Genomic DNA, 20309 nt, shown 5'->3' on the forward strand with positions numbered 1-20309 from the left:
AGCTTTAATAGCAAGCAAAAAACGTTTCCATTTTGTTTAACAGAAGCCAGACATTTAATTAAAATATTTAAAATAGTCGGATGGATTGAGAATAATACAAAATCTAATGTTCCATAGCTGTTTTAGAACATAAGAACCATATAAACCGGATAGACCTACTAAATTAAGCAACTAAGCGTTAAAAGATATTGTCAAATTAAAGCTAACTTAATGGAATGATTTCTCAAGATGTAGTTTCATATTAACTAGGGGAAGCGCTTTTTCAGTAGGTTTTCCAGCTTTCTAATGCCCGTCTGGGAACTTCCATCAGCATTTTTATCTGCGCTTCCCGTAAAGCTGCCCACGCTGAAGATAAAGGCTCGTTTGGGAGTTGACGAAGCTGCCGTTGTTGTTTCAGTTGGTACTGCTGAGGTTTCAGCGTCGTCTGTGGTCCCCGAAGTTGCGGCTACTGTTTCTGCAGCTTGGGTCTCCTCTTCTCCAGTAGTTGGCTCTATTAAGCCACTCACAGCCGCTGCAGAAGCCGTGTGCTTGAAAAGATCAATCAGTTGCAGTTGATCCACACGTTTGACCGCCTTCATATCCAGAATCTTTTGGTACTCCGCAATGGTAATGTCTGGCAGCAGCTTAAGCACTTGCTGGGTGAAGTGCGCCGGCGGCTGGACCGGCGTCATCACCACCTTGATGATCATCTCGGCCCGAGTCATGTCCTTGACCACAACTTTGGTGTAACTGGTGGGCGCCTTGCGGTTCACACTGGATCCCACAGAAGGCAGCTCTAATAAAGCCGTCTTCAGCGAATGGGTGTCCAACAAAAGTTGCTCGCAGCCCAGAACATTGTTGGAACCATCCGAGAGGGTTAGTTTGCAGCGATAGAGCACATTGATGAACTTCGGTATAAAGGCGGCGACGAAGCGATGGCAGAACTGGGTAAAATACTTCCGCGAACTGGCTAGCGTGTCCCTGATGGTAGGCACTGTCTGTTTAAAGTTGCCGCACAGGCTGCTGATGAAGGCGCTCTGGTCGCCCACGTTGTTAATGTGTTGCCACTGCACCTTGGCCATCGCCTGCAGTGAAGCTTCGCAGCCAGCCTCTAAATCTTGAACCAAAAGTTGGATGCAGTTGGAAATGATTCTAAAAGAGTTACAAAAATTTATAAATTATTTGATTAAAATGGACAAGGTTTTTAGTCACCGATGAAAGACATCCTTTTCCTCGCTCATGTCAATCTTGCTGACATATGCAGAAGTCACCTTTTCCTTCAGTTTATCCTCCAGCTGTTGGACCGTCTCCAAACAGTACTCACCCGTGGTCAGAACGCAACAAATGCGCACCAGATCATCTCTTGCAAATCGCTGCGTATCGCCCTCCTTGAGGAAATTGTGGAACACTTGACCAGCGGCAGTGGATAGATTCTGCATGTCGCGCGTGAGTAACGAAACACTTTTACCAATGGAGCTGCTGGTGGTGGCTGGCACAAGCTTGGGTGTGCTGCCCTCGAGCACTTTGGAGGCGTACTCCCGTAGATATTTCTTGAACACCAAAGCCAGATCGTGCATGGGTTGTTCGTTGCTTAGCTGGTTGCACTGCACCATGCACTTCTTGTAAAAGACGAAAAGATCACCGGAGCTGGGGTACACGGTGGTCTTGGCCTCGGCAAACTTGTATGGTTCCCGAGACATCTCCACGAACTTGTCCATCAGCTCTGAAAGATTGCGGTCGATGCTGCGTATGTAGATGTCCAAGTGCGGCTTAAAGCATTGTCCGATTTGGTCGTGGAAAACGGTTAAGCCCACAGCGCCGTCCGTCGCCGTTGGTTCAGCAAGCACTCTTGCTTTATCCATCGGCTGTGCACCCAGTGTAACGCCCGTGAAGCGCTTGGAAAGCAGCTGTTCAAATGCCTGCGTCTTGTTGATGGCGAACAAAAGTAGTCTCACATCGATCTCGTTGGTGCGTTTGGCCATGATTTGTGCCAGCTGTTCGCGTGTCTGCCGACAAAACTCTACAGTAATTCGCTCGGAGACCTCCCAGTCCAGTGGAAACACCGGTCCATACTTGTCCTCGAAGTCTAGCAGATGCCTCTTAAGCCAGGCATAACGCTTATCAATCTTGTCCAGCCAGGCAATATCCTGGTTCTCGTGAAACAAGTGCGTGTACTCCTCAAGCTGTTGTGCAATAAACCACTTAAGCAGCTCCTTCTTCACTTTGGGATCCAGCACGGACATCACTTTACAAGCATCGGCCAGCTGATTAAGACCCAAACGGTGTTGGTTTTGTGACGATGGCTTTGCTGCAAACGCCTCCTTGAAATCCTCCGTGATTTGCTGAGCTAGAGTGACCTGGATCTTATCCACGCTTTGAGAGAGATTCTAAGCAAAAAAAATCGACATTTAAGTCAACGATTTCAGATAGAATCCAAACCAACCTTGATTTCCTCGATGTCGGAGAACTGCTGGAAGTGCTGGTTAACTTCGGTAATGGCCTGGAGGGGATTAAGGATTTCACCATAGGATCGCCGCTCGATCAATTTGTTCAGACTTTCGATTCCGCCCACCAGCATGTGCAGGTGATTCAGCGTGGTGATGGCAGCTGTTAAATTGCGTTTGGCGCAGTCCAGCTGCTTGATATCCCGGGTTATCTCCTTGACCATTTCCTCGGTGCGCTCCGCTCGGGTCTTCACGTCGATGATGTGGCTGAACAGGGAGCTGATAACCTTTTGAGCCTCGCACAGTGCCAGTTGTCCATCCTGGCCGGTGTTCGTTTGGCCACGAACCACGGAGCGGATGTTGTCGTCAATCAGGGACACCTCGCACTGCATCTTTTGGATGGTCTCATCAATCCCGGCCAGCGACTGTTCGTTGGGGAAGAGCTGGTTGATGTAGTCCACAGTGTTGAAGTCCGGCGCATCCATGGGATCGTCCGTTTTGAGAACCTTTTAGGGAGATTCGAAGTGGGTTGGTAGTTGCTACGAACATATGTTCCACTGACTCACCTTGTCGATGACCTGCTTCACCTCCTTGGAGAAATGTATCTTGTTGTTGGCAACCATCCTTTCTTCCGACTCCACCGCTACCGCAGACTCGCTCATCTCGCTTTATCCTTATTTATTTGTATAAAAAAGTTATTGTTATTCTCTTCGTGGAAAACCAGGGATGCAGTGCAATTATATGATAGCAAGTGCTGTTAAATTTAAGTCGTGCTGTAATGCGCAGTCCTGTTAGATAAGCGCATATCGATAAAGAAATGTATCTGAATTTGAAATGCCTTATCAAAAACTTCTAATTAATTTTTTAATATTCTGAAAGCATTTCTATTTAATTTTAAGTATAACAATATTTTTGAACTTTTGAAAGGTTTAATGACTACAGGCTACATAAGCTCCTGATAATAGCTAACTATATCTTCAATGTCCTCCACAACGTTGTTTGACTGGAAAAATCACTGAGAAAACAGAGAATTACTGTTCGGACCCGAACTGGAGCCTGCCATGGATGCACTTAGCATGGAGGTGTCCCTTTGAGACGCGGTGGCCGTGCGCTGGTAACGTGCTATGTGGTCCAGGGAATAGGGCAGGATGGGTCGCACGCTGTGGATCTCCAGTAGCGTGAGGTTGTCCAACTTCGCATATGTGCCCTCTCCCTTGATAAAGGCGTCGATCGATGTGCGCAGCTTGGACTCACGTATGTCGAAGATGTCCTTGATCACAGTGCGCAGCTCTTCACAACGGGGAACGTCATCCGGGGCCGTGCTCATGACCAACTGGGCCACTACCATGTAATGCTCACAGGGCATTTTGGTAAAGAACCTATGGGCAGGCGGAGAATAAGATGTGCGTTTCATTGGCATTCCCATATCATACATACTTTGAGCGCTTTTCCTCTTCCTTGATTTCCTCCAATATATCCATGTCCATCCATTCTGGAGGCACAATCCGACACTTTTGTTGCTTGCGCAGATGCGTGGCCATCCACAGGGGCACGAACACGGGAAAACCGGCTCGGAATGGGCCCACAGGTCCGTATATCAGGTGCAGAGGCTCGTTGCTGAAGTTCGGTATTATACTGATCATGCATTTTTCGCCAATAAATTCAATAATTGAAGGATCCATAATTGCTATAAACAAACAATAAACAAATGCGGGAGAATATATGGTCACTCAATCGGCCAGTGATGACACCTGTCCGCTATCGATCTCAATGCTATCGACCCAGTGATCTCTGCAGTCTGGCAGCCCAGCTGTGCTATCGACCGTTAATAACGGTGTTCTTTTCCAAACAGTCTGCTTGCATCACGAATCTTACGCCTGCGGGCTTTGCGTCAATTTAATCACGTCAAACTATAGACTTCTGCGACATAATAGCCATAGCTCGCCACTATAAAATTGCCAACCGTATTTCGGCGACCCTTGGCCGGGTTATCTCACCTTCATTACCACTATCGCCGGCCGGATCGGATCGCATCGCATTGCTGCACCGCTGCAACCAATGGAGCTGACTAATTTGTGCTCCCGGTGCGAATGTGTTATTGCAGATTCCGGCTAGAGCGACGACAACTATCAAGAATCACGTAAAACGGCAGCCGGGCGTCGTGATAAGCGCATGAATGCCAAACATGATCAAGCGTTCAAGTTCAGCCAAGTTTTCCGTTCTATAATATATAAGCTGCCCGGGCGTAATCCCTTGCACCACTTCGCCGTAAAATCCGAGACTAAAATGCACTAGATAGCCTTATCGGTCTTGTATCTTTCCGGGAAAATAAAACTATACGCCCGGTAATGAACTCCAGAAATGGCGGTCACCACAAGGTTAGATCTGCATTAGCTGGAATCACAAACTGAGCAGATTTCAACTGCAATCTGCAGACAACTTCGATAGAGAAACGAAAATAGAAATACAAATCTTCTGTGTACAATTGGGATGTTCTTTATAAGGCTGAGCCCGAAGCGTAAACAACAGCATCGATTTGTTGACTTATCGCATTGAGAGACAACATCGATGAGATGGAATGGGATGTGCGGTCAGGGGGAGGAGGCTGAGGATGATGAGGCTGTGGCCGTCGTTGCCGTGAAATGTTCCCTAGCTGATAATACCAGGCACGGCCAGTTAATTCTAGAAAACTATCTGCGGTGTGTAAACTGCGGTACCAATAGTTCAGATCACATCACCGTGACATCTAACCCCTTCAAGGATCAATTAGGTGACCACTTGGGCAATAGCCCAGGACAGAAACGGTGATACTCTCCTGCGCAGGTTTCGATTCTCCCACATCCACTGGGAAAAACGTAATCAGCGCGAGAGGAGCAGATGCCGGACGATTTTCTGATAAGCCGGAGAGTGGACTGTGGAACCCATGATGGAATGGGTGGAGGGGGTTGGCTGGCTGACATTCATTTTTAGCAGAAAAGTGCGACTTGATCGCCTAGTTGGCTTAGTGCTTGTCTATTTTCGGCAGGGAACGGAGCTGCTGGCTCTCGCGACCATCGAAACCAACGTAACCGAATCTCCGCCAATCAGCTAGGAAAAGTGCCTGCCATTTCCACGTCGAATTGCATCCGAGAGAAGCTTCGATAAGAAGGCAGTGATTGACTTGGCTTCGGGCAGTCTTCAAACATCGATCAGCGCACCTCAAACCAAAGTCGGCAACGGTCGCTCTCGCTTCGGAAGAACGAGTCCCATTGATAAGCCTGGATTTGAACTAGACGGTTGTCTAACCTCCACATCCGCGAATTTTCCCATTCGTTGTTGTCAAAAATTATGTGCTAGGCTTGACCGCAAGAGAAGAATCGTACAACTCTTCTACAGCTAGTTTACCAAGGATCACGATGCCCGACACGGAAATCATCGTTACTAATGCCGGGGAGCCCTCCACCAAGGCGAGTCTCATCGTGGTCTCCAATCGGTTGCCGTTTGTGCTCATCCGGAATCCGGAGACCGATGAGCTGGAACGCAGAGCCAGGTGGGTACATTAGAAAAAATGACTTATATAATCCAGTTTAACAAATACGTGTTCTAAATTAAACTTTTCAAACGACAAAGTTTTAAAAGAAATTAAAAGAAAGCAAAATACATGTATAAAATCAAGTTAAAAAACCAAAAGTGATTTCAAATTGGAACTATTTTAAAGGTTTTCGAAGCCCAGCTCTTAGAAAAACATATACATATAAGCGAAAAACTCTGGATTTAAGAAAATATTAAGAATAGGTGGCCGCATTTTTTAATCTAATAAGTCTAAGCTAATAGTCATTTAAGAACATTCCAAACAAAGGAATTTTTCGAATGCCGTGTTCAAATAAATCGATCGAGTCGTAAGCTCGTCGCTTATCAATTCTCCGGAATCGGAAAGCCAAAGCCTGACCAGGGCGAATTTCCACATTCTTCGCACTCCCGAAAAACCCAAGTAACCCAGTTCGATCCTCGAGCCCACAATTTGCATTAAAGATAAGCCCCGCCCGACCGACCAAAGGCCCCCCAATCCCAAGTTACCCAGCTCGCGAGGCTCGATTCAACTATGTGACATACCTATGTATATGCCAGTTCATCTTGATCCACGCTAGCATCTCAATCTTATCAGTGCAAAACATACAAAGCGGGAGGGAGGCGAATCTAGTAGATGTGCTGGACCAAGCGAAGTCTGGACTGCGAGTTAGAAAACAAATTCAATAATAATGGCGAGCGTTATCAGCGAGGCTCGTTACGCGTTTTTGACCCATTCGACAGTCTGGTAGAAGGGTCAATACTAGAGGCGTTATGGCGAGGCTGTTGTCGCCCAGTGGAACCTGAACCTGACACTGAAATCTGGAGTCACGTGAATCCGATCGCAACGCGCTGGAGCTCTGGCTCCCCGACCTATGCCAGGAATGCGAATCATTTTGGGCCTCCGCTCTTCCAGCTTGTCTCCGGGATTGATGGCACGGCATGGGATGGACCGCAGCCGGGTCCAGCTCTTGTTTACAATCGCTTGCTTAATGGGCATCTGCTTATCAGGCCCCGGGTGTCATGCACTCTGCACAAAATGGGCTGGGTCCTCACCAACACATTGGTGGGTCCCGCTCCGTTCAGTCCAGTAGCTTTGGGGCACCTGATTACATCTTTTATATGTAGGTTGAAATATGAGATTAAATCGTTACATCACATGGTTTTTCTTTATACCGCCAGATGGTGCGGAGTTGGAGGCGTTGCTATAGGTCATGAAATCTCATATCCGGCTAAATTATAGGAAAGCATTGTCCCACCAACTTTGATATTAATAATATATTTTTTTCCTTCAGCGCCGGTGGCCTGGTGACTGCAGTCTGCCCGGTGGTGATCAAGGGCAGTGGTCTCTGGGTGGGCTGGTCGGGTATCCACTTGAAGGATCCTAACGAGGCCATTCCCGAGTCCAATCCCAACGATCAGACGCCGACTGCTGGCCTCAAGTCCGAGCAGGTGGTATCCGTGAACATCGATTCGAAGATCTTCGACAGCTACTACAACGGATGCTGCAACAAGATGTTCTGGCCACTGTTCCACTCGATGCCGGGAAGAGCCAACTTCGGAGGCGAGCACTGGCACGACTATGTGACTGTCAACAAGCACTTTGCCGTGCGGACCATCGAGGCTTTGGAGAAGTGCCTGGCCAAAAACCAAGGCAGCGAGAAGAGTCCACCGATTGTCTGGATCCACGACTACCATCTCATGCTGGCCGCCAATTGGGTGCGCGAGCACGCCGAGGAGAAGAACCTGCCCTGCCGACTGGCTTTCTTCCTGCACATCCCATTCCCACCATGGGACATCTTCCGCCTGCTGCCCTGGTCCGATGAGATCCTACAGGTGAGCATAACATTCACATTGAGCACACCAAATAGAATATGGAAAAGCAAGGACAAAGTACCATCGTTTTTTACACTTTTTCTAGGGTATGTTGGGCTGTGACCTGGTAGGCTTCCATATTCAGGACTACTGCTTGAATTTCGTGGACTGCTGCCAGCGCAATCTCGGCTGTCGTGTGGACAGAAACAATCTGCTGGTGGAACATGGCGGGCGCACCGTTCGCGTCCGTCCGCTTCCCATTGGTATTCCCTACGAACGCTTCGTTAACCTGGCCAATAGCGCAACCAGGGTTCTGAATACATCCAAGATGCAAATCATCCTGGGAGTGGACCGACTGGACTACACCAAGGGACTCGTCCATCGCCTTATGGCCTTTGAGGCCCTGCTGCTGAAGTATCCGCAGCACAAGGAGAAGGTGAGCCTGCTGCAGATCTCGGTGCCGTCGCGAACCGATGTAAAAGAGTACCGGGAGCTGAAGGAGGAAGTGGACCAGCTGGTGGGCCGCATCAACGGCCGCTTTACCACCGCTAACTGGGCGCCCATCCGCTACATATACGACTATGTCAGCCAAACCGAACTGGCTGCTCTGTACATGGATGCGGCTGTTTGCCTGGTAACTCCACTTCGCGATGGCATGAACCTGGTGGCCAAGGAGTTCGTGGCCTGCCAGATCAACGAGAGTCCCGGCGTGCTGGTCATCTCACCGTTCGCAGGAGCCGGCGAGATGATGCACGAGGCGCTGCTCTGCAATCCGTACGAGGTGAACGAGGCCGCCGAGGTGATCCACCGAGCACTGACCATGCCCGAGGATGAGCGCGTCCTACGTATGACTCGGCTGCGCCGTCGTGAAGCCGAGTGCGATGTGAGCCACTGGATGCGTTGCTTCCTGAAGGCGGTGGGCGCTCTGGAGATGGATGATGTGGGCACCACCATTATGCAGCCAGTGTCCGTGGACGATTTCGATGACTACTTACTGAAGTGAGTAGATAAATGCATTACAATTATAAAAAAACTCTTCAATATTCTGGTTATCAATCCCACAGATACATCGGCTATAACCACAAGTTGGCTCTGCTGCTGGACTACGACGGCACCTTGGCACCCATTGCTCCTCATCCTGATCTGGCCACGCTCTCGCCCGAGATTAAGAATGTACTATATAAGCTGTCCAATCACTCGGACGTCTACGTGGCCGTCATCTCGGGTCGCAACGTGGACAATGTGAAGAAGATGGTTGGCATTGAGGGCATCACCTATGCGGGCAATCACGGTCTCGAGATCCTTCATCCGGACGGCAGCAAGTTCGTACACCCAATGCCCATGGAGTACGAAAAGAAGGTCAGTGATCTGCTGAAGGCTCTGCAGGACTCCGTTTGCCGCGACGGCGCTTGGGTGGAGAATAAGGGGGCGTTGTTAACGTTCCACTACCGAGACACGCCCAATCACCTGAGGGGAGCTATGGTCGACAAGGCGCGCTCCTTGATCGAAAAGTACGGCTTCAAGGCCACGGAGGCGCATTGCGCTCTGGAAGCTCGTCCGCCGGTGCAGTGGAATAAGGGTCGGGCCTCGATCTACATCCTGCGCACATCCTTCGGCGTGGACTGGAACGAACGCATCAAGATTATCTATGTGGGTGACGATCTAACAGACGAAGACGCCATGGTGGTATGTTATCTTTGAAGGATTTCTTTCAGCTACCTGGGATTTAATTATTCCCATTATTTATCCCCACAGGCACTGAAGGGTATGGCGCGAACTTTCCGTGTGACATCGTCGGATATTGTGAAGACCGCTGCGGACCATCGACTTCCCTCCACAGACTCTGTGTACACGCTGCTGAAATGGGTGGAACGACACTTCATGGGACGCAAGGCGCGCGCCAATTCGCTGACCTACAGGCCCACCAAGGGCGACGGCGTCCAGATGCAAATGTCCCTGGAGGTGGCCGCTTCGGCGAACAATCTGGAGGTGTGAGCCCAGATATCCATGCATTACCTATGTATGCCTCGTAACTCAGATAAATGTTAAGATTTTAAGAATAAAGAAAACGGATTTGTAGCTTAAAGAAATGTACAATTGTTTTCGGTTTTTTTTGGTTACGCTATGGAACGTGCATTGTTTTCTTTACGAACTAATCACTAAACGACGCGTCACAGGTTGAACTAATTGTGGGAAAGAACCAACCACGAGATGATAAAGAAGAACAGAAAGATGGGGTACACGGCCAGTGGTTTTCGATGGGGAGGCTGGCTCTGACCCAGGAAAACAAAGGAAGCTAAAGGAACGCCAATTAGTTTTTGTACCATTAAATGCAATTGATATTCATACCGTAAGTGGCCCAGGCAAAGCCCATTGTGGTGGTCACAAAACGCAGAAAGAAAAGCAGCCGAGTTTGGGTGGCAAGCAGGATTACCCGGCACACTATTAAGGATATGGCCACCGGCGTAAGGCAGTAGCCCAGCACGCATACAGATTGGAAGAATGAGCTGATGGGGATCAAGTACATTATGATCATATAATTGGATACCAATAATAAAAGACGCTTACATATTGCCGCCCAGCAGCTTGGAGTTGAGTGTGACTACAGCCGCACCTATCCAGACGATTACGAAGACCTGGGCGAACTCGGGTCCGTTGTCGGACATGTTGTCGGCGGAGGAGGAGCCTTGTAGTATGGTGGCCATAAAGGTGCACAGCACCAGTGGACCCCAAAGGTCCCCTGAAAGACGGGTAAACACAATTAGAAAACTGCATACGAATGCAGAACGAAACTAGATGATGACGTACAATCGCGTAGCAGGCTGGACTTCTCCTTGGGGTACAGGACATGGTAGAACTTAATGCCTACGGCCCGAATGTCCCTCAACACAGTCTCTCGGATGGGCTCGTCCAGAGTATTGTAATCCGGCACTCCGCTCGCGGACGTTGCAGTTGTGGTTCTTTTGCCTGGAATCGACATGTCGCCCTCCAAGGAAGGCGACGTGTTCACGTCCTCGAACATCTAGAGGGGTGGAGCACATATTAGAGATTAAATTTTTGTTAAAAGCTCCTGACTCACATCTAGTTTGGAATCCATCGGTATTATCTGCTAAGTTTAATATATAAACGTTTACATCGACAAAAAATACGTAGTAGACGACAGTGTGACCGTGAACTGAGACCCACAAATTATTCACCCATCGATAACGGTCATCGATAACTAGCAAGGCAGCTGAGACTGTAATTTGTATTTCAAATACGGATAAATTAACAACAATAAAGCTTAAAACTACTTTTCAGTTGACGCCTATCGGCTAATTAATTATTAATTCGATACATTTACGTATTATTGTATAGAATAAATAATTTATTGAAAGGATTCGCAAAAATCTTAATTTCTTAGGATAAAAGGCCCAATCGCCATCTACCGTCATTTAGGGACGAATTACATCTTGTATATGACGACACCTACGCCGCCTAATAATTTGAATGGATATGGAGTGGAATTCGATATCTAGTGGCTTACCTGTTAGAATGGCCAGCCCTGTTCTAGCGTGACCGTACTCGCCGCCGACGGCTGTTGCGAACACTTGATCGCCGTACCCAAACCTAAACAGACGCAAATTTTGTAAACTATGCTGTAGGTGGAGGCGAATTTTTGAACTGCAGCCGCAGGAGCACGTCAAGGGAAATGGCAGCGAAGCGGGCGGAAAGTCCGGAGAAGCGGGCGAGTCCGGAGCCCACACAGCGTGGTCTTACCACGAAGTTGGCGCTGCGGCGTCTGCATGAGGAGATTGAAAAACGGGTGCAACTGGAGTACGAGCGGCAATACGGAGCGGAGAGGTGAGTCAACCCATAGCCGATGGAATGTACTGATAGTAGCCAATCCCTTTCCTAGCTCCTATCGAAAATTGCGGGCGGCATTTGTGAAGCGGTACGATAGCCCACTGGGATGGCTTTCCATTGGAAGCAGTTTGCTGGCCAGTGGAGCGCTGCTCGCAACAGGAATGCTATGGCCCGCCTTGTGCCTGCTGGCCATCCTATTGCTGGACCTATTTGTGGTGGTCCGGGAGAACAACCTGCGGCGCACGGAGATCTTCCGGAAGGCACGACATGCGCTTTCGGAAATAAAACTAGCGGAACAGCACTTCAGCGACGATTGGCAGCCATCGAACTATCCGCACCTGAGTAATCCCATGTCGCCCTGCGTTTCTCTGCAGTGGACCTACCGAGATGGAAAAATTGTCAACTTGCCGTGGGCGCTGTTGGTGCGCGGAGATTACATCGTTCTACGACCGGGACACATTTCACCGGGACCCTGTCACGAACTGGATACAAATAAATTCTTTGCGGCTAATGAAATATATGGAGCTGCTCCTCACGGAGATCCTCCAGTGAAACCTGTGGCAAGACCTCCGCTTCCCGATCTTGTTTGCTGTTTGGAGAGCACACCTTACCTGGATAACCTAACTGTTTGCCTCAAAACCTCACTGAAGCGACCGCCGACCATCTACAATCAGCAGCGCTATCTGGTAAGAAGATCTTTAAAAGAAATTGGAACCCGTTGCTATCTTTGTTTACGTTGACAGCTGGTCACCAAGTATATACAGCAGTGGGGCTTCATTAGTGCCCTAGTTATCACACTCATCTCGGGACTTCTGCGCCTCCATGGATATGGCCTGCCTACCGATGAAAAGCACAACTGGCGCTTTGTGCTCGTCGAATCCTCGGCGGCGGCCATAGTTCCCCTACTGCCGCTTATCTTTCCGCTCATGTGGATATCCATGAACCTGTGGGGAATCGCGAGATTGCAGTGTTTTCTAAAGACGCCTCAGGCTGCCTTGGAAAAGAGTACAAGCAAATCGTTCGAAGAGGATCTGGACACGCCCTCGTACGACTATCAGAATATGTCCATGCTTCGTTCCAGTGTGCTCCGCATCTGGATGCAGCTATGGCGTGGTGACAGTGAACTCTTGCCGCGCTCAGCTAATCTGGTACAGGTGCTGGGCTCCATTTCGGCGCTGTGCTGCGTGGACAAGAAAGGTATCCTGTCGTGGCCCAATCCCACCGCCGAAAAGGTATTCTTCCTGCACAACACAGACGAGGAGGCTCGCGAGGATGGAGCAGGTAGTCAGTCTTCTTCGCAGAGCGAGAGCGACGACGTACCGGATGTGGATGAGGACCACAAGGAGCGCGGCATAGTGGCTGAAGTACTGGACCTCACGCACGACCAACACTGCCCGTTTCGGCTGGAGTTCGACGATCACGAATGGAAGGCGCACATCAAGTCCTTGAAGCCACTGGGTGACACCTGACTGTGAACTTAGTCTGGTAAATTCTCTAACGTATTTCCATTTTTCTAGGCCTCGCCATTCTGCTAAACACCTGTTCTCCACTCACCCACGAGCACTACGCACAATTCTGCGGTCATGTAACCGCGGTGGCTATGCTCGACAAAGATCTGGTACCTGTGACTAATCGGTATGCGTATGCACTCATTGAGTCCAGTAAAAGCTTTTTGCATGGGTACGTAGTTCATTGCCATACTCATCGTTAGTTTCTGTCTAACCAGTCATATATATGGTCGATTGCATCGACCGCAAATATACTACTTATATAGTCTAATGATTTTCTCCAAAATAATGGTATTGAATACCATTGCATCCAAAGCCAGCCCGATCAAATTAGTCTTTTCTTTGGGTATTTTTGATTTTTGAATCCAATTGGACGATTTCCCTACAAAACAAACACAAGAGATTGGTAAAGTTTAAAAATTACAAGCGTAAGAAAAAGTATTTTTGATTTCCAGTAACTTGCTATTCCCTAATCGTTTTGCTCTATAATTTCCCATATCATTGAAGCCTAAAAACTAATTGCAATGTGGACATGCAAACCTTGTATTTATGTATTATTCTACTTCTATTAATTTGTTCGTACTCGTAAATCGATCTCCTCGCCTGCCCGCCCCATCCCCATTGGCATGCTATTTTAAGTAACAGACATTCAAGAACGCTTAAATATAGTCGCCCCATTCCCGCCACCGAAACCGCCCCATCCGCCGACCTCCGCCCGCCGCCACGCTTGCCTGCATGCTCACGCACCACCGACGCATCCCATCCAGCGGTAGTTGGAACCAGTTCTAATCGGTTGTTCTCTATAAACAGACGCTGCCTTTGCGAACTGGCCAAGCAAATTGGATTCACCGACCATGCCACGGATCGGTTCGCGCTGGAGGGTCAATTGGCTAGCTATCGACACTTGGTAAGACTCGGAGACGTTGTAATCTAGTTATTATTTAAAATATCTTTATTGCAGCAACCTGATGTTGTGCGAAGAGACATTCGTTTCGCCCGGCAGCTCCAGCTGTCCTCCAAGGTGAAGGTTCCATTCCCGCACTCTTTGTCCGTGGTCATGCGCGAGAATCCGGGCGGCTATTTATCACTTTTCACCCAGGGAACAGCAGATATTATCCTGGACTGCTGCGATGACTTTTGGGACGGCATTGATCTGCGACCATTGTCCGCACAGGATCGCAAGCGTGCATTGGACTTTTATCAGCGCAGCGCGCTGACCTCCTATTGCACGGCGTTTGCCTATCGCCCTCTAAGGCACGGCATCCATGGAGCTCTTAGCGGTCCTCAGCGGAGTGGAGGTGACTGTTTGTATCTGGAGCTACCGCCGGAGTCGAAGCTGCGCATGCAGCACGTCGACAAGACCCATTGCGACTTCCAGGGCGGACATCACGTCAAGCTGAGCCACAGCATTAGCACGGACTCATTGTTATTTTCGGAGAGCAAGGACGAGGAGTGTAACGATGTGGAAGGCTGTTTCGAGATGCAGTGCCATCAGGTATTCATCGGCATGGTGACAATGCAGTACCAGGCGCAGAACGATATCGTACGACTCGTTGAGCATCTCGAACAGGCCTGCATACGCTTTGTCCACTTCAGCAAAGAAAACGAACTGCGCTCGCGTGTCTTCTCTGAGAAAATGGGTCTAGAGTCCGGATGGAACTGCCACATCTCGCTGCTGAGCGAACCTGAGCCGGATAGTGAAAAGGAACGGATAAGTGCCAAGCCTAAGGAGTTCCCGGAAAATATTGGTAAACCCCAAGCCACCACCTCAACCACTGCCACCACCACTACAACAGATCATGAGATCAACCATCATCCCAGTGCCAAAGTCATGTACATATCGCCCCCCGCACCCGCACCTGCCACTGCATCTGTATCCGAATCCATATCTGCAGCTAAAACCACTGAAATTGTAGGTGACGGCCCAGAAATTAGTTATCTGTTGGGACCGCCAACCAATCTGGAGTCGTCAAAGACCCTCAGCTCTTCAGCTCCTGGTGCCATTTCCAACCCGGATGAGAATCCACTTAACGCCCTCAATAGTGGGGATTCCCATTCCCCTGATAGCGAGGGCAGTAAGGAGAGCTCTCAGGATAGCTCCACAAAGAATAACCCACCAGGCGATTCTGAGTTGGAGGCGGAAACCGAGGCGAACAAGCATAAGCAGCGCCATTCGCTAGACTCCGCCATGGACGAAAACTGCCGTTCCTTGAGCACACTCACTGAAAGCACTGATCAGAGTGCACCCATCAACTTCGATATGTCTAATAGGGCAAAGCTGCCAAGAGGCATTGAAAACATTCGGCCACATTTGGAACAGGTTGACAACGTCCCATTGCAAGTCTCGCTTTTCACGGACTGCTCAGCGGAAGCCACGCGTCAGATGCTGGACATCATGCAATCCTACGGCGAGATCGTTGTCTGCCTCGGAAGTTCGGCCAGCAATGCCAATGCGGACATTTTCCTGCAGGCCGACTGCAGTATAGCCGTGGAGCCACTGTATCCGCAAGTGTGCCAGGATGTGGACGCGTACACGGAAGCTAATATCCAGAACAACAAACTGCTGTGGCAGCGGCATTCCGGCAAGTCAAAGGGCCACGATGATGAGGAGCTTCTGGAGGGTGGCCTTCATGGATGCGCTATGCAGTCACCAGCTCACACCATCTCGCCACTGTATTTAAGCCGGCTGCTCAACTCTCTGCCCTGTTCCATTGCCGTTTGCCGCGACGACCCGCTTTCGCTGGTGGCCATAATTGAGCTGTCACGTCGCTTCTCTCTCGGTCTGTGGAACTGCATCCAGTACTGGGCTTGCTGCGCAGGCTCTATCTCCATTCTGAACGTGCTGTGCGCGTGCCTCTCGCAACCCCCGCTCGTAACGCCGCTCCTCGGCATTTATCTAATGTGTGTGCCGGTGCCGCTAATAGCCATTTCGCTAGCACACATCGATGTGGATCCCAAAATCATGAATCGGGCAACAAGCAAAAAGCAGACGGACTATGATTCTCGCGCCTTTGCCTTTGTCATGTGGTGCTACGGCTGCAAGTTTATCGTACTGGTCGTGTCTCTGGTAAGTTGTGTTGGCCATAAACGTTAGGAGGAAGTTAAGGTGTCGATCATTATTTATTTTAGCTTGTTTCCTATTGGATGCTCTTACCAAACACTCAATGGAATCCCGCTGAACCAGTCACTGAGGAACCCGTATTGAAAATCGACGATGATGACGACCCGGAGTTTTATCAATTTCTTTACATCGCTAGGAGCTCAGCGCTGCTAGGCATAATCCTACACTTCGGTAAATTAACTGGCCATACCTTTAATAACCCCGACCATAATTGTATTATTCCAGTTTTCATTTCTGTCACCTTTGTGCATCGTGACCACGCGCTCTGGCAGCGCAATCCATTTACCAATCGTATATGGGCTTTTACATGTTTGTTCTTAGTCCTCATCCATGGTATTATTTGCTTTGTGCAACTGCTGCTGGAGGATTTCTGGGTTCAGCTGCCCAACCAGTGGATTGCCTTGTTGATCTTATTTGGTGGCAGCTTGCTGAGTATGCTCGTCAGCGAGCTGGCAAAGTTCCAGGAGAACAAGTATGTGCTAGCTGACCATTGTTGTATGCCTTTATTAATTGTTTGCCTTGTTTATTTTAGGGTTAACGCGCGCTATCAGCGTCGGGCGCGTCTTGACTTCGGTACCAAATTGGGCATGAATTCGCCCTTCTAAGAATCCCGGCTAAGACTTAGCAAGCAAAAAGACGCCAAGGCTGTATATAACACCACCAACGACACCACCAACAGTCTGGGTATCCATAGACGAAGTTGTTTCTGTCAGCATTTGTTTAAACTGTTCTTAGGTGCGACATCGTTATTTTAGCCACTAGTACTTACACATGTTTATTTTAGTTTGTGACACCCCCATCGAGTAACGACCACACATTTGTTATTCTTGTTTCTAAAACGGTTTGTTTCGAGTTCCTTGTTTCAATGAGAAAAACCTTTGTGTACTAACATGTAAAAGACTTGCAATTATTGTATGAAATATATGTATGGTTAAACTGAAGTCCCATCTTTAAACAAGTAAAAGTTGCAGACATTTTCAATAATTAAATTGGGAAAGTGGCATGCCTAGAACTGGTTCTCCGCAGATACTTTAATACCAAGATGATAACTGCGAGGGGCAACACTATATAGCACGCCCGAACAGGTGCTAATCCGGAGAGGCACGCCGCATCAAGTGCCGCAGTTAGTGACCCACATCCGCGGCCAGGAAGTTGACAGATATTTATGTCTTTACTTCATCAGCAGAAATCGTTTAATTTGGGTTACGCATGCTATTAGATCCTGATTTGGAATTATTTGTGTTTTTCATTCATGTGTTTAAAAAAGATACTAGAATAATAATAATATAAGCTATTGTGTTTTGTATTTTGTAGACGTTAAGTAGAAGTAATATTTACATAGGTAACTAACACGCATGTGGCACCTCCGATATCAAATATTTTTAATAAATTACGAAATTTTTCAAACTATTTGTATGGTTTTTTCTGTTTAACCTGAAGATGTAGAATGTGCAAATACATCCTCATGTTTCATGACCATTTAAAATGTTACTAATTAGATGCAAAATTGGAGCCACACGCCCAGTACCACATGAGGTATTCACCGAATAGCCACGGCTTCAAACTCTAGTTACACTCCACATGCACAAATCCCAGGCGGCCGGGAGCACATAACGGAAGATGCCATCAGAAATGTGGAGTAACAATCAATTAGCACCTGCGATGTCGACGAAATGAAAGTGCTGTTCTGCACCTTCAGATCGCTGGTATATAGATCACTTCTAGTAGCACCTTCTGCCCGGAATCTGGGTCATGAAAAAACGAAATCACGAACTTGCCCAAACGGAGTCGAATAAAACCAATGGTCAGCCCAGCGCTCCGTTGTATTCGAAAATTTCTCGCGACTCGGTGCGGTGGTGTTATTTCCGAGCTCCGGCGGACATGAGGACAGTATAGCCCCCAAGGATACTTAGTGATAGTGCGAAGCTATAATTATACATATTTACAAAGTGTTCCGAGGTGAAACGATATTTAGATAGAAATTCACAAGATGCGGTTAGAAGGCGCCAACTGGGCGCTGGTGGTGTGTCTCAGTCTTATCCTTGGATTGGGTAGGGTACAAGCCTACTCTCAGGTTTTGGTCAGCGGCACTGGAGCTGCAAACGATCAGGGACCCCGCATCTTCAAGGCTCTTAATACGGATTTGATATTTCCGAGGATGTAAGTTGCAAGTGTTTACGAATCGGTTATCAAGTCTCCTGACACTTCCTGCTCGCGCAGCTTCAACTCCAGTGACAATGTGGTATCCACCACTGAAGCTCCAGTGATTACATCTACATCCACGACAACTCCACCACCCATTCCCTACAACCATCAACCCGAGGGAACAACCAGTTCCCCACTGTTTGTCACCCCGTTAGTTGTCACGGAGGCGGAGAAAGCCGGTGATCCTGCGCCTTACTCTGATCCTGTTCCTGTATCCGAGGAGCAAACAGAGCCAGTCGTACAAGGAGCCTCCACAGGACGAGCCGTGGACTACAGGACCGCGTATCCCTTTGGCCAACTGATAACTCCGTTGCTGCGGGGCGGCAAGCCACAGCAGTACAACTCCCGACCCTCGAAGACACGTATTTACCCGCAAGGTATACCATCCTACTACTCTTCACCATCACGAAATCCATCCCGCTATCAAGCGAGGCCAGGCTATAAGAAAGGTATCATCATCGCATCAATAGAGTATACATACAAATCAAAACAGATCTTAAATTCTCCAACACATATTTTTTTAATTATTCATCTTTGTTTTCCCCTTAGGAATCGCCGATCGCTTTGCTCCTGGCGAGGGAACCGCCGCTGGTCTGTTCAAGGGTCACAATCATGATCACAGCCACGACCACAGTCACGATCATTCCCATGGACAGGATGGCAAGGTGGCCGCCGGCTCCAATTCGGTGAACTCCTATGTTTCCCCAGGCGATACCTACTCCTTTCCGCCGTTGAACACAAAGTATCCGTCTCCGTCCCAGGATCCCAAGGCTGCATTGCCATCGGATACCGTGACCAGTTACCTGCCACCCGCATCTGGAGGACTGAGCAACGCTGGCTACATATATCCGGGGCCATCTTCCAACGGTTACAAATATCCCGGTCCAGTGCCCAATAGCAATGCCGACAAGGATACGGCGGCCAGTATGGCGAGTGCTTCCCCACCGGCTGATGATGACCCCGGTAATGATGATTCCATCGGAACCCTGCCAGCTAGTGCACAGGACAACATTCCTTCCAAGGATCAGGACAGTATGAGCGGTGCTGCTCCTGCAGATGGCATGGATATGGGATCTCCTGCTGATGGTGGAGATAGCGGTGGCGGTGGCGGAGATGGGGACATCGGCGGTCTGCCGTCGTTGCACAATGATGGTTCAGGTCCCGACGACGATCACAAATACGATCCAAACATGGAGTATGCCACACCACCGCCCGGTTGGCTGCAATCCCACCCAGAATCTGCGGCTCCCAAGCCGGATGATCACGATCACGACCATGCACCCGATCATGATCACGTGCACGATCACCACCACGATCACTATCCGACTCACTTCGACTACCAGCCCTCGTATCCGGACGATTCCTATCCGGATGTAATTTACGATGATCATCCGCACCACCATCACCATGTCCATCACCCACCGCCTCCTCCTCCACCTCCACCACCACCGCCGCCACCGCCACCGCCGACGGAACCACCACCACCTCCTCCTCCGCCACCAGAGCCACGTGTAAAGAAGTACAGCTACTTCTATATTGGCCGCAAGCTCTGGTACATTCCGCTTTACTTCACCGTGTGGTTCAGCTTCTACATCCTGTGGCTGATCATCAAGTCCATCGGTCGCCACAAGGTGAACCTGCCCAATCACTACGTCTCGCGACGCAGTGCTCCCGATCCTTTCACCGAGCAGGGACGGGACGAATATATCAACGAGATGACGGTCAGGGTGCTGGAACACATAGATAGCTTTAAGCAGAAATACTTGAACTGATAAGGACGCTACTAATTACTAAATGGCTATTAAATACATAACTATAAACCGAACGATCTTCTACTGTTTTTTA

General features: G+C 48.9%; 6 protein-coding genes across 8 annotated transcripts; 3 read left to right on the forward strand and 3 right to left on the reverse strand.

Moving 5' to 3' along the window:
* Positions 1-30: 30 nt before the first annotated feature.
* LOC6730952 (vacuolar protein sorting-associated protein 53 homolog) lies at positions 31-3189 on the reverse strand. The gene is made up of 4 exons (XM_002078079.4): positions 2990-3189; positions 2423-2929; positions 1192-2366; positions 31-1131 (listed from the first exon to the last, which is right to left on the reverse strand). Exons 1-4 carry the CDS (start codon positions 3083-3085, stop codon positions 246-248), a joined length of 2664 nt encoding a protein of 887 aa, XP_002078115.1. The 5' UTR covers positions 3086-3189; the 3' UTR covers positions 31-245.
* A 90-nt stretch (positions 3190-3279) lies between these two features.
* LOC6730953 (probable DNA replication complex GINS protein PSF2) lies at positions 3280-5207 on the reverse strand. The gene is made up of 3 exons (XM_016179035.3): positions 4421-5207; positions 3861-4110; positions 3280-3802 (listed from the first exon to the last, which is right to left on the reverse strand). Exons 1-3 carry the CDS (start codon positions 4455-4457, stop codon positions 3436-3438), a joined length of 654 nt encoding a protein of 217 aa, XP_016023414.1. The 5' UTR covers positions 4458-5207; the 3' UTR covers positions 3280-3435.
* A 201-nt stretch (positions 5208-5408) lies between these two features.
* Positions 5409-9874, forward strand: LOC6730955 (alpha,alpha-trehalose-phosphate synthase [UDP-forming]). Its single transcript, XM_002078082.4, has 5 exons — positions 5409-5952; positions 7265-7805; positions 7891-8783; positions 8849-9470; positions 9540-9874. The coding sequence occupies exons 1-5, from the start codon at positions 5819-5821 to the stop codon at positions 9777-9779; spliced, it is 2430 nt and encodes an 809-aa protein (XP_002078118.1). The 5' UTR covers positions 5409-5818; the 3' UTR covers positions 9780-9874.
* On the reverse strand, positions 9858-11020 carry LOC6730956 (protein YIPF6). Its single transcript, XM_002078083.4, has 5 exons — positions 10864-11020; positions 10593-10806; positions 10353-10524; positions 10134-10291; positions 9858-10080 (listed from the first exon to the last, which is right to left on the reverse strand). Exons 1-5 carry the CDS (start codon positions 10879-10881, stop codon positions 9968-9970), a joined length of 675 nt encoding a protein of 224 aa, XP_002078119.1. The 5' UTR covers positions 10882-11020; the 3' UTR covers positions 9858-9967.
* Positions 11021-11315: 295 nt separating this feature from the next.
* Positions 11316-17200, forward strand: LOC6730957 (transmembrane protein 94). 3 transcript variants are annotated; one of them, XM_016179537.3, is made up of 10 exons: positions 11316-11627; positions 11683-12316; positions 12374-13088; positions 13148-13310; positions 13949-14045; positions 14100-14886; positions 15055-16205; positions 16268-16430; positions 16485-16731; positions 16792-17200. In XM_016179537.3, exons 1-10 carry the CDS (start codon positions 11476-11478, stop codon positions 16862-16864), a joined length of 4182 nt encoding a protein of 1393 aa, XP_016023415.1. In that variant the 5' UTR covers positions 11316-11475; the 3' UTR covers positions 16865-17200. The 3 variants fall into 3 exon arrangements, with proteins under 3 accessions (XP_016023415.1, XP_002078120.2, XP_016023416.1); XM_002078084.4 differs by having other exon boundaries at positions 14100-16205; XM_016179538.2 differs by having other exon boundaries at positions 11317-11627; positions 13148-13265; positions 14100-16205.
* Positions 17201-17756: 556 nt separating this feature from the next.
* LOC6730958 (extensin-2) lies at positions 17757-20296 on the forward strand. The gene is made up of 3 exons (XM_016179539.3): positions 17757-18419; positions 18480-18913; positions 19014-20296. Exons 1-3 carry the CDS (start codon positions 18250-18252, stop codon positions 20234-20236), a joined length of 1827 nt encoding a protein of 608 aa, XP_016023417.1. The 5' UTR covers positions 17757-18249; the 3' UTR covers positions 20237-20296.
* The last annotated feature ends 13 nt before the right edge of the window (positions 20297-20309 follow it).

This window comes from Drosophila simulans, chromosome 2L (genome assembly GCF_016746395.2).
Source record: "Drosophila simulans strain w501 chromosome 2L, Prin_Dsim_3.1, whole genome shotgun sequence".
Lineage (NCBI taxonomy): Eukaryota > Metazoa > Arthropoda > Insecta > Diptera > Drosophilidae > Drosophila > Drosophila simulans.

Bases quoted from the DNA above. Each gene is read 5' to 3' on its own strand.
- LOC6730952 (XM_002078079.4), bottom strand. From the start codon at position 3,085: ATGAGCGAGTCTGCGGTAGCGGTGGAGTCGGAAGAAAGGATGGTTGCC. The intron at 2,930-2,989 runs GTGAGTCAGTGG...TCTCCCTAAAAG, and splicing joins TGAAGCAGGTCATCGACAAG to GTTCTCAAAACGGACGATCC. The intron at 1,132-1,191 runs GTGACTAAAAAC...TAACTCTTTTAG, and splicing joins GAAAAGGATGTCTTTCATCG to AATCATTTCCAACTGCATCC.
- LOC6730958 (XM_016179539.3), top strand. From the start codon at position 18,250: ATGCGGTTAGAAGGCGCCAACTGGGCGCTGGTGGTGTGTCTCAGTCTT. The intron at 18,420-18,479 runs GTAAGTTGCAAG...CTGCTCGCGCAG, and splicing joins GATTTGATATTTCCGAGGAT to CTTCAACTCCAGTGACAATG. The intron at 18,914-19,013 runs GTATCATCATCG...TTTTCCCCTTAG, and splicing joins GAGGCCAGGCTATAAGAAAG to GAATCGCCGATCGCTTTGCT.
- LOC6730957 (XM_002078084.4), top strand. From the start codon at position 11,476: ATGGCAGCGAAGCGGGCGGAAAGTCCGGAGAAGCGGGCGAGTCCGGAG. The intron at 11,628-11,682 runs GTGAGTCAACCC...TCCCTTTCCTAG, and splicing joins CGGCAATACGGAGCGGAGAG to CTCCTATCGAAAATTGCGGG. The intron at 13,311-13,948 runs GTACGTAGTTCA...CTCTATAAACAG, and splicing joins AGTAAAAGCTTTTTGCATGG to ACGCTGCCTTTGCGAACTGG.
- LOC6730956 (XM_002078083.4), bottom strand. The intron at 10,292-10,352 runs GTAAGCGTCTTT...GATCCCCATCAG, and splicing joins AAGCTGCTGGGCGGCAATAT to CTCATTCTTCCAATCTGTAT. The intron at 10,081-10,133 runs GTATGAATATCA...GCGTTCCTTTAG, and splicing joins CTTTGCCTGGGCCACTTACG to CTTCCTTTGTTTTCCTGGGT.
- LOC6730953 (XM_016179035.3), bottom strand. From the start codon at position 4,457: ATGCGATCCGATCCGGCCGGCGATAGTGGTAATGAAG. The intron at 4,111-4,420 runs GTGAGATAACCC...GTTTGTTTATAG, and splicing joins CGGCGATAGTGGTAATGAAG to CAATTATGGATCCTTCAATT. The intron at 3,803-3,860 runs GTATGTATGATA...GCCTGCCCATAG, and splicing joins GAAGAGGAAAAGCGCTCAAA to GTTCTTTACCAAAATGCCCT.
- LOC6730955 (XM_002078082.4), top strand. From the start codon at position 5,819: ATGCCCGACACGGAAATCATCGTTACTAATGCCGGGGAGCCCTCCACC. The intron at 7,806-7,890 runs GTGAGCATAACA...CACTTTTTCTAG, and splicing joins GGTCCGATGAGATCCTACAG to GGTATGTTGGGCTGTGACCT. The intron at 9,471-9,539 runs GTATGTTATCTT...TTATCCCCACAG, and splicing joins CAGACGAAGACGCCATGGTG to GCACTGAAGGGTATGGCGCG.